Raw genomic sequence first — 12,743 nt, 5'->3', positions numbered from 1 at the left:
TCTTCCGTTCTTCCTATGTGCCCCACCCAGTTCTATTTTAACATGAAAATTTTAGTATGACATGTTAGATAGTAGCAGTGTAGCGTTTGACCAAAATGTGAGACACAACGGGCAGTCTGTTGAAAAGTTACGAATAATAGAATTTCAGTCAAAATTTACAACACACCCTGTGTATTATTAAACTATAGGAGTAGACCCTTATTAATGTTTTTTTGTTATTCCCCGTAGGAGGCTCCATACGAGGGAAGTGTATAATTCCTCATGACTCGCCCTGTATTACAAAAAATTCAATATTTTTTTAAATTATGGGGCTTTACAAATATATGATAAAAAGAAATTACAAATCAAGTATTATTCAGTGGCTTAAAGTACTATGTAAGTATTTATATCGTATAAAAAATAATCTAACTTAGATTTTTTAAACTGATAAAGAAATACTTAGATAATAAACTAATAAAAAAATAAAAATAATCTTTCTGTCAAAGTCTGAAAGTTTGCAACGTATCTTATAAGACCTCCAAAGAGAAGAGGACCCGCAGTTGTTCAGCAAAAATGACTGCGAATCACTTCTTTTATTTTTTATTTCTGGTTACGTAAGTACACGTTTTTTCTCTATAACACAATGTATAACTTACTGGTATATTGGTTTTAGTAAACAAATGTTTTACTTTACCTCTTCTTCTTCTTTTATCTTTTATATAGGCAGTACTACCTGTTTTTCTTCAACGATGCCTGTTATTCTTCCCCTAAATTGTCGTTTACCTTTTCCAAAGGCGTCCTATACTTCTTTTGCGTAACGGTGCCTCGTTCCTGGCTATTCTTACTATCCTTGATTCAGACATCCTGCTTATGTGTTGATTTCACTCCTCTTTCTGTTCTATACCCAGGTATTTATATTGTCTACCCCACATATACGTCTGATTTCCTTACTTCTTACCCTATCCTGTAGTCCTTTTCCAGCAATCCTTCTTAAGAGCATCATTTCGATGGTCTCCAGATATCTTTTTGTTTTATATTATTGAAAGTGCGTATATAAAATATGTTTCCTATTATTGAAAGCCCTTTTGTGTTCTGCTACACGTTTGTTAAAAAATGATCTACCGGCCTGACCGATGTAAGTTTTTGGACAGTCACCATAATATGTGACTTTCTGTATACCACTCTGTAATTGCTTTGTCTTTCGGCTCTTGTTGTTCTTAACATATTTGCTGAAGCCGCCTTGAAGGCTGATGTTATTCCTTTCTATTTTATATATACAGGGTGTGCCAGACTAATTTACCCACGCTATATCTCTTAAACGAATAGAGATTTTCGAATGGGACAAAAAGTGGTATATCCTACTTGTAATACACTTTAATATGGCGTAGAAAAAAATCATCCCCTAAATTCATCTCTTAGTTACAATCCCTAACTTTAATTTTTTTAATAGCACCCTGTATATTTTTTATAGTTTTGGATGTGGTCTTCTATCATCTATTCAACACATTTTTTGAAAATAAAATCGGTTCGTAAATAACCAAGAAAATATCAGTTTGTTTTGTTAATTATGTGTCCCAGTGTCCCAGACTAATTTATCCAGGCTATATTTCTTAAACGAATAGAGATTTTCGAATGGGATGAAAACTGATCTATTACATTTGTAATACACTTTAATATGGCGTAGAAAAAAAATTATCAGCTAAATATTCATCCCTTAGTTAGAACCCTAACTTTATTTTTTAATAGCACGCTGTAAGTTAGGGATGAATATTTAGGGGATGAATTTTTTCTACACCATATGAAAGTGTATTATAAATGTAATAGATCAGTCTTTGTCCCATTCGAAAATCTCTATTCGTTTAAGAAATATAGCCTGGATAAATTAGTCTGGGACACATAATTAACAAAACTTAACTAATATTTTCTTGGTTATTTACGAACTGATTTTATTTTAAAAAAATGTGTTGAATAGACGATAGAAGGCCACATCCAAAACTATAAAAAATATACAGGGTGCTATTAAAAAAAATAAAGTTAGGGGTTGTAACTAAGAGATGAATATTTAGGGGATAATTTTTTTCTACGCCATATTAAAGTGTATTACAACTAGAATATACCACTTTTTGTCCCATTCGAAAATCTCTATTCGTTTGAGAGATATAGCGTGGGTAAATTAGTCTGGGACACCCTTTATGTGTGTATTTGTATATATAGATATACAGGGAGTTTCATTAATAATTGTCCATATAGTAACTGGAGAAACCTTAGCAAAAAATACGAAGAATAAACCTAAAACACTTAAATAAAATGTGGTTCCTTACTAAGTTACAGGGGGTTTTGTCTAAAAATTTAAAAAATATTTTTGCTCAGCATTTTAAAAGTATTCGACGTATCCTCTTCATGCTTGGCATAAAGTGCGACTACCAGACACCCTACTAAATTATGATAAAAGACGTTTCTAGCTGCTACCAGAGACGTGCGACAGGGAATTGTGAATGGTTGCCCCTTCTCAAATTCTACGCCACTGGAGGAATTACTATTTTAGTGCCATTTTTAGATTCTTCAATACTTTCTACGTAAATAATATACTCTTCATTGGTAACGATAAAGTCATTAGTTTTCGAGATATTTGAAGTTAAATATGAAACGGCACAGTTATTTTGATTAATTTATGATATGATTCATATGATTAAAATGTAAAAATTACTTGTACCCAGTACTTTAAAACTATTTGGCGTATCCTTATCATACTTGGCAGAAAGTATAGGTACTATACACCCTACTAAATTAAGATAAATAAACGTTTCTAGCTACTACCAGAGGCGTACGACAGGGGAAAGTGGCTGGTTGACCCTTTCCAATTTCTACGCCACTGACGAAACTGCTATTTTAGAGTAATTTTTTGATTTTGCAATACTTTTATGTAAATAATTAACCCTTCATTCGTAACGACAAAATGATTAGTTTTCGAGATATTTGAAATTAAAAATGAAGCGACACAATATATTAATCAAAATAACCGTGTCGTTTCATTTTTAACTTCAAAGATCTCGAAAACTAATGACTTTATCGTTACGAATGAAGATTATATTATTATTTTCATAGAAAGTATTGGAGAATCCAAAAATTGAACTAAAATAGCAATTTCGCTAGTGGCGTAGAATTTGGAAAGGGTCAACCATTCACTTTCCCCCGTCGTACGCCTCTGGTAATAGCCAGAAACGTTTGTTTAACATAATTTAGTAGTTTGTAGAGTATTTATACTTCCTGCCAAGTATGAAAAGGATACGTCGAACAGTTTTAAAATGCTGAGCAAAAATAATTTTTAAATTTTTAGATAAAACACCCTGTAACTCAGTAAGGAACCACATTTTATTTAAGTGTTTTAGGTTAACTCTTTGTATTTTGTGCTAAGGTTTCTCCAGTTACTATATGGACAATTATTAATAAAACACCCTGTATACATACACACTTGATATTTTAATCTATCTTTTATATAATGTACTGCTTTTTATTATTTAGGTATGCTCAAGCCAAAAATAATGGATCCTTCCCCAAAGACTTTTTATTTGGTGTAGCTACATCGGCGTACCAAATTGAAGGTGCATGGGATGAAGATGGGAAAGGAGAAAATATCTGGGACCATATGGTCCACCAAGTTCCTTCTCCAATCAAGAACAATGACACAGGAGATATAGCATGCGACTCCTATCACAAATATAAAGAAGATGTAGATATTTTGGAAGACTTGGGAGTAAATTTCTACAGATTCTCAATTTCTTGGTCGAGGTAAAGATTAATTTTTATTAAAAAAAACCTATACAGAAGTAAAAAACTTCAAATTGTATTTTGGTATAAAATCGTTTATTTAAAAACTATCTAAAAGTCATCCACATGGATTGCAAAACGTTTTCGTTCTGAACAGAACATCTTCAGTGCCTGGAATGAAGTATTTCCACGTTAGATTAAGGCAAAAAGGTTAAAATTGTGACTGTTAATGAGAAAAATATGTGGAGAATACTTACATTCTGCAAAGTAGTTGTAACTAGCACACCAATGAAGGTGGTAACCTCATAATATATGGCTTACATTATAAATTTTTAATAAAATATTGTGACTACTAGTCGATGTTAAAAGATTAAATTAGGTATGTGCCTAAAAAGCAACATGCTTCCCTGCTCGAAAAAACTAGGTACTTGCCATTTCAATTAGCACAGACCAACTGATATGAAAAAAAAATGAATGACAAAGAGTGACATGACAAGACAAGGTAAAGTCAATTTTTGGTTACGAACTTCAAAAAGTGTAGTTTTAATTTTTGGATTTTAATTAAAATGTAAAGGTATACCCTATTCCACGAACATACGCCTGTTATGGATTACTTTGTAAAGGAATATTTTACTGTGCAAAATAAGAAGAACGAAAGTAAATTGCAAATTACATTGTTGTTTATTGGAATAATTATTAGCGCCATTTACTTTCGTACTTCTTATGTTGCACAGTAAAATATTCGTTGTCGAAGTAATCCAAAACAGGCGTATGTTCGTGGAATGGCCCATAGTTAATAACTGATTGAAAATATAATTAAAACTGTTTAAAAAATATGTTGAGAATCTATTGTAAAATCTAATTTCATCATCATCATCGGTGACCGCTGACAGCCCATGGAGGGCCATGGTCGCCCGTTGGGGTTTCTAGGCTCTAAAGTTTTACATGGTGTGGAGGCCAGCCACACGCATAACTCCTCAAAAGTTCTAAACGATATTTATCTAAAATATTACTATCTTATTGTTTCTTTTTTTGAGGAGGTCTTTTCGGCGTTATGTGTGCTTTGCCTGTTTGACTATAGCTGCCCATGTTTTTCTTTCCTTTGCTTGTTTTTCCCATTCTCGTATTCCTAGGTCTTTCAAATCCTGGTTAATACCATCAATCCATCTCTTTCTAGGCCTACCTCTCGGTCTTTTCCCATTTAATTCTTTTCTAAGTACTTTTTTTGTATTTCTCTTATCATCCATCCTTTCTACGTGTCCTAACCAACTCAGTCGTTTACTTCGTATTTCTTTTGTGATAGTAGGTCTGTTAAACACTCTGTTTATTTCGTGGTTCATTCTTATACGCCATTCTCCATTCTCCTGTATAGGTCCATATATTTTCCTTAAGATTTTTCTTTCCCATCTAAGAAGTTGTTCCTCTTGTTCACTAGTCAAGGCCCATGTTTCTGATGCATACATTACTACAGGTCTCATTATTGTTGTGTATATTTTTATTTTTGAATTAATCGATACTGATTTTGACTTTATGATATTTTGTAGGCTGTAGAAGCATTTGTTTCCAAGCGAAATTCTTACTGTTACCTCATCACTGTTTTTATTTCCTTCTGTTATTGTTGATCCTAAATATTTGAAACGGTCCACTCTTTCAAATATTTGCCCGCTCAGAGATATGTTGCCTTTCGTTTGTACTTTTTCCCGAGTTGTTATCATGTACTTTGTCTTTGAGACATTAACTTCTAGACCCATAGTCTGTGCCGCTTCTTTAAAATATGTATAAATTTTTTCTAGGTCTTTTAATGTCCAGCTGATTATGTCTATATCATCTGCGTAGGCAACGATCTGATTGAGCTTTGTAAATATTGTACCATCCCTATCTATAGGAGTTTTCCTGATTACTTGTTCCAACGCAAGATTAAAAAGTGTTGTTGACAGTGCATCCCCTTGTGTTAGACCTTCATTAATGTTAAATTCATCGGACAGTTGATTTTGGATCCTTACTTTTGCTTGCTTTGGTGTTGGTTAGGCATAGTTTTACTAATCTGATTAGTTTTTTTGGTACATTTAACTCTTGCATTGCGCTATATAATTCCTTTCTAATTATTGAGTCATACGCTTGTTTGAAATCTACAAATAGATGATGTAGTTCGGTATTCCGCTCGTAGAATTTTTCCAGCGTTTGCCTTACTGTAAATATTTGGTCTATAGTTTCCTTTCCTGAAACCTCCTTGATAATCCCCTGTTGTTTGTTCCATTATATTATTTAGTCTTAATTCCAATATTTTGCTAAATATTTTGTATCCAACATTTAGTAGTGATATTCCTCGGTGATTATTGCAATCTAACTTATCTCCCTTCTTATGTATGGGGCATATCACTGCAATTTTCCATTGTTCCGGCATTATTTCTGTGGTCCATATTTCTAGTATTAACTTTGATATTTCACTCTGTATTCTATGTCCTCCATATTTTAACATTTCTACAGTTATTGTGACGCATCCTGGGGCTTTGTTATTTTTCATTTTTTTTATTACCTCTTTTATTTCTGCTTCTGTTGGTGCATATTGGTCTACTTCAATCTCTCCTACTAATCTTAGCTCTTCTGTTTCGTAACGTTGATTTGGTTTATTCAACAGTTCATTAAAATGTTCTCTCCACCGTTTTAGCACTCCTTTTTCGTCTGCTATTAAGTCCCCATTTTTATCTTTGCATAATTTTGTTCTTGGTTGGAAACCTTTTTTTTCAAGATTTATTTCCTTATAAAATAGTTTTATTTCACGTTTTTGTTCATATTCTTCTAGCCTTTCAATCTTATCTTTATTGTTTTTCCTCTTTTTAAATCTTAGATGTTTTTTTAATTGTCGTCTTCTTGTAGTATATTCCTCTTTGGTTTCTTCCGTACTGTTGTTCAGCATTTTAAGCCTAGCTTGGTTTTTTTGTTCCATTAGTCTCTGGCAGTCTTTGTCATACCATCTTTTTTGGCTAGGTTCTTTGCTTTCCCCCACTACTTCTTTTGCAGCTGTTATCACTGCTTCTTTTAAGACCCTCCATTTATCTTCGATATTTCTGACCTGATTTTCATTTACTTGATCATACTGTTCAATTATGTTCTCTATTTTCGTTTCATATCTTGCTCTGTTTTCCTCATTAGAGGCCAATATATCTGAGGCGTATTTGATCTTTTTTTCACCTTCTTCTGTTTCTTTGGCGGTAATTTTTTGTTTATATTTAATTAGCACAAGGTGGTGATCGGAGCTGCTGTTTGCCCCTCTATGACTTCTCACATCTGAAATGTCTGAAGCATGTCTTGCTCCTATTAAGGCGTGGTCGATCTGGTTTCTTGTTTTCATATCGGGAGAAACCCATGTTTCTTTGTGGATATTTTTATGTGGAAATTTTGTACTGCTTATCACCATTTTTTTGTCTGTTGCAAAATCTATGATTCTTTGCCCGTTGTCATTACTTATTTCGTGCAGGCTATGTGCACCTATTGTTCCCTGATATAATTCCTCTCTTCCTATTTTTGCGTTTAAATCTCCTAAAAGTATTTTAACGCTATAATTGTTTATATTTGACACTTCTTGGTCTAATCTGGCATAGAAATTTTCTTTTTCTTCTGCTTCTTTGTCCTCTGTAGGTGCGTGCACATTAATGAAATTAATATCAAAGAACTTGCCTTTCATTTTCAGAATAGCTATCCTTTCGTTTATATTAGTAAAGCTTTTTACCGCATGTTTGTATCTTTCACTTATTATGAAGCCCATCCCACCTTGTCCACCTTTTGAATTACCATGACATATTAGATATTTTCCATATTCCCAGATATCTTCGTTCTTCCATCTCATTTCCTGCAACGCTAAAATATCTATTTTGTAGATTTTTATTTGTTCAATAAGGTTTTGTAGTTCTCCTATTTCTCCTAATGTTCTTATATTCCAAGTTCCAATTAAAATTTTTCCACTTTTCTTATTTTTCTTTTTCCTGTTGTACTTATTCACCTTTTTGTTTGTTTTATCCTGTTTTCTAGTCTCTTCCCTACATTCACTCTCTATTTCGCCATCAAGGCCACTTTTTATTTCAGCATTACTTGTATTTTGATTTTTTGCGTTAATTTGACTAGAGCTGGGAAAATCCCCCGATGTGCCCCCAGTGGTCAACCTATGATGACGGTCCCTTCCAATACTCCTTGCTCTATTATTGCCCTGACTTTCCCTAACATTACAAGTATGAGGAGTTATGTCTTGGTTTATTATTGCAGTTTGCTCGTTTTTCTGACCTACCTTTACAATTCTGTTATTTTTACCCCTATTCTTAAAATTAAAGTCTACGTCACTATTAAAAACAAAATCAAAATTATCAAATGTTCTCATAAAAAAATCATCATTTCTCTTATTGTACCTATAACTATTACTATTTTCACCCTCAATGCGGACGCCGTCGCCATAATAATAATTAATCACCTTAACATTAAGGTAGACTTCCGCACCAAGCGACCGAGACAGGAGACCGCGACAGGCGACAGATAGGCGAGGTCTCCCCACGACTGCTCTCAATGCAATTATATCAGGGTAGTTCTGCAGCCCGCGACAGAGACCAGCGACCAACTATCGTCTAATCGCGACCTATCCGTCGCCTGTCGCGGTCTCCTGTCTCGGTCGCTTGGTGCGGAACTGTTACTATTAAGTACGCTGCAGGCGTCCGCACCGACAGTGAGTATTTCTTTCTCTCTTCGGTTTTCGGTAGTGTCTTCTTCCATTGCTGTTTCCATTGCAATTTTTGGTTACGAACTTCAAAAAGTGTAGTTTTAATTTTTGGATTTTAATTAAAATGTAAAGGTAGTTAATAACTGATTGAAAATATAATTAAAACTGTTTAAAAAATATGTTGAGAATCTATTGTAAAATCTAATTTAGCAACTCTCTAATCCAGAAAAACTTTTGGTTTGTTGGAAATAAGGTTGGTATACTTCATGGTTAGAAGCGTGACGTCATCGATTGTAATTTAAAGGTGAAAGTTTAATTTAATATAATAGAATGAGATATATACTATATTTATGTAAACAATAAATGACCTGAAGTGGAGAGATTGGATGGTAAATTTATTTACCATCCAATCTCTCTGGTTATCAAAGGTTAATAACTTCTTAGAACATCCAATAGATGGCTCTCGTGACGTAGAAAATATTTTAGTTTTTATTTAGCATCAAGTCTCTTAAATTACTTTACCTTACTTTCAAATTTAATAATTTGTTGTGTTTTACCGAAGTATAGTGTCGTAAACACAACAATAGAAGACTAAGTTTTCACTCTAATGGCATATCCTCTTCAGCCCCAAGAAAAAAGTTATTATTATTTTAACAATATTTTTTATTTCCTTTCCTCATTTGTGAAAACAATAAACGAAAATTTATAAAAACTATAAAAAAAGTATTTGACAGACATAATATGACAGGTCCAGCATAATGGACATCAGGACTTAGCTTTAATATAATTTAAATATGAAACTGAAAAAACATTCTGGTTCAGGAGAAATACATATATATATTTTGCAATTTGTACAAAAGAATCTCGTCTTCTTAGTGCATTCAAGAGGTTTAAGCAACGCGATAAGAATTTCTATTGCTGACAGAGCATATTGGCAAATGGTCATTACTGGTTTTTCTTACATCTATAGGCGGTAACTGGAAAACTGTAGATCTTTTTACAGGAATTATGGGCACTTAATCTTCAGATGTCTCCGGTTTTCTTGAAATAGACGTACTAGCTTGTCTCCCAATTGCAGGCTTACCACCTAGAGCTAGTGACCTTCCAACATACAGCTTAAATTCCTGTAAATCAATTTCCTTTGATCATTATCGTTATCTTCACTGACGAAAATATCGTTATCTGTCAAAATAGCCTCCAATGCACTTTCCATCAATATCCTTTTACTATCTGTAACTAAACTTAAAAAATGTGAGTATGGTAACATATTTGGCTAACTAAGTCCCAATGTCCAAAATGCTGGACAAAAAATTTAGAGGACCGCTAACGTGTCCAGTTGTAATCATTTTCAAATATATATTTACCACAAATACGTCCAATCATCAAGTAACATACAATAAAAACAATCAATACTTTGAAGTACAGAAAAACACTACAAATTACTGTATTTTTGTGGAGCCACCATCATAACTTAAAAAATTTCAACACATGTAACAACAAACTACCGAGGTAGGCGCTGTTGTCAAATTTTTTAAATGAGTAAATTTGACTGGTAAATAGGAAGTCCAATATGCTGCAATATAGGACGCAGCGATGCCCAACCCGAATATTCACCGTGTAATAAATTAGTAAACATTGTCCAGCTGGCTGGACTTATGGACTGAGGAGGATATAAAACAACACAATGTTACTCTACATCCCACCAGACTGAAAACAATAGAACAATAGAACTCTTCAGAACTGTTGAAAGCATAGTAAAATGGGCCTTGATGATCGCCAATCTACTCAAAGGATGAGGCAAATCATGAAGAAGATAGTGTAGTGGATAATCTGGTTTCTTCGTTTAATTTTATCTCTGTCGCCAGTTTTTCTCTAAACACAACTTGTATACCATAGCAACGATGATATTGTTGTACAATGACACTGTAATCTTAGCCAAAAATATTGAAGATTTTGGATAAATAAATAAATGGAAATTTTGAATACAATGATTATGGCTTTTGAATACGGGTCATTCCATTTCAAATCACTCAATTTTGGAGAAAAAAAATTTTGGACCTCCGATTTGTCCGAAAATTGGTATATAGCTTTTGTGGGACGTAAAAATAAGATATTTAAGGTCAAAAAACCTTCTTCTTCTTTTTTTCTCAAAGTGTTATTTTATGCGATTTTACAGTGATTTGGTGTTTATTTAAACAAATTTGCATTTTATGTCGTAAAGTATCAATGAAAAACATAATATTTTAATAGAAAGGACTCAAAAATGTCATTATATGGCATTATAACAAGTTACTTTGATTCAAAACAAGCTTTTGATCAAATTTTATAGTGTAAAAAACGTTAAAATACCGTTTCTAACATTTTTCTCCATTCCCAAAACACATAATAATCGATTTGGCTGAAAATTTGCCCACATATAGACAAAACATAGGACTTTAAGTGGTGAGAAGGATTTGAATTATATTATAATACCAAAAAAGTTACATGCAATATTATAGTCAAAAATATAGGCGTCTACTGTAAGTACAATTAACTCGAAAATATCGACCTCACGAAAAAATTGTTAAAAAGAAATTGTAATAATTGTAAATACGATTTATTTGGAACAATTTCAGTTCCTACCATTTTTGTCAAACATTTAAAAATGGCGGAGATATTGAGCAAAACAAGTTCTCCTTTAAAATCAAGATGGCGGCTAACGTAACGGAGGAATTCATTCGTGATTTTAAATTTAGGCTACTATTGACTCCCCTAAAGATCAGAAAAATAAAATTTTGGGCAGCTCGGCATTCAAGGTCAAATGCTATCCCTACTGGACTAATATATACTTTTGAGTCTGATATTACTGCATGTAACTTTTTTGGTAGGTATTGTAATATAATTCAAATCCTTCTAACCACTTAAAGTCCTATCTTTTGTCTATATGTGGGCAAATTTTCAGCCAAATCGATGATGATGTATTTTGGAAATGGAGGAAAATGTAAAAAACGGTATTTTAACGTTTTTTACACTATAAAATTTGATCAAAAACTTGTTTTGATTCAAAATAACTTGTTATAATGCCATATAATGACATTTTTGAGTCCTTTCTATTAAAATATTATGTTTCTCATTGATATTTTACGACAGAAAATGCAAATTTTTTTAAATAAACACCAAATCACTGTAAAATCGCATAAAATAACATTTTGAGAAAAAAAGAAGAAGATTTTTTGACCTTAAATATCTTATTTTTACGTCCCGCAGAAGCTATATACCAATTTTCAGACAAATCGGAGATCCAAAATTTTTTACCTGAGTGATTTGACATGGAATGTACCATACCAATACTTCTGACTATGGCGTCTTTCTCTCGGCTGATTACATGCCCTATCCATCTAAGGCGTGCTACCTTAATGAATTTTACAATGTCAGGTTCTCCAAAACTTCTATACAACTCAAAGATGTAACGCCTGCGCCACATACCTTGTTCTTTTATCCCTGGATTGGACTATACGTTAAAATTTTACAATATAATTTTATTTTTTCCTTTTAACAATCAAGTATTTGCGAAAAAATATTTATTTTGAAATCTCGTCGATGTGGGTGTTTTTAAAACCAAATATGCAAATAACTGATGGCTGATAACATTTTTAATAATAATAAAAATCCACAAGGAAGAATTTCCTGTAGCTGGCTGTATACCATTAATTACAAGTAAAATTTAATAAAAAATTTTTGGCTTGGTAAAAGGTATATTACTTTAAAAAGCCCCGATAGGGCTACAAACATCGAACAAAACGTTTTCGCTCTAAAAAGAGCATCATCAGTGTTGCAAGAACATGGTGAGCCACCCAAAAATACGAAGGTCAAAGCCTTTCAAAAATGGACTAAAAGTCACATCAAAATGCTAACATAGCAAATTCCAAAGGATGGATATAATCCCTAAGGATACGGCCCTAGGATAACATATGACTCCCACACGTTGTAAGTGGGTCAAAGGTAACAAATTAGGTCATTATGTTACAAATGTAACATAATGGCCTAATTTGTTGTACAAATGTAACATAATGGCCTAAGTTGTTACCTTTGACCCACTTACAACGTGTGGGAGTCATATGTTATCCTAGGGCCGTATCCTTAGGGATTATATCCATCCTTTGGAATTTGCTATGTTAGCATTTTGATGTGACTTTTAGTCCATTTTTGAAAGACTTTGACCTTCGTATTTTTTGGTTGGCTCACCATGTTCTTGCAACACTGATGATGCTCTTTTTAGAGCGAAAACGTTTTGTTCGATGTTTGTAGCCCT

The 12,743-nt window shown here is 33.0% G+C and overlaps 1 protein-coding gene across 1 annotated transcript in view; it reads left to right on the top strand.

Moving 5' to 3' along the window:
• The first annotated feature begins 403 nt into the window (after positions 1–403).
• LOC114333359 (myrosinase 1) overlaps positions 404–12,743 on the top strand; it is a 42,063-nt gene continuing 29,723 nt past the window's right edge. The window contains exons 1-2 of the mRNA XM_028283222.2: positions 404–593; positions 3,502–3,768. Coding sequence (XP_028139023.2) covers positions 553–593; positions 3,502–3,768 — 308 coding nt within the window. The 5' untranslated portion in view covers positions 404–552. The remainder of the gene's footprint in view (positions 594–3,501; positions 3,769–12,743) is intronic.

The sequence above is a fragment of the Diabrotica virgifera genome, chromosome 2, assembly GCF_917563875.1.
Source record: "Diabrotica virgifera virgifera chromosome 2, PGI_DIABVI_V3a".
Taxonomy (NCBI): Eukaryota; Metazoa; Arthropoda; class Insecta; order Coleoptera; family Chrysomelidae; genus Diabrotica; species Diabrotica virgifera.
The sequence above is the reverse complement of the archived record's forward strand: the minus strand, read 5'-3'. Positions and strand labels throughout refer to the sequence as shown.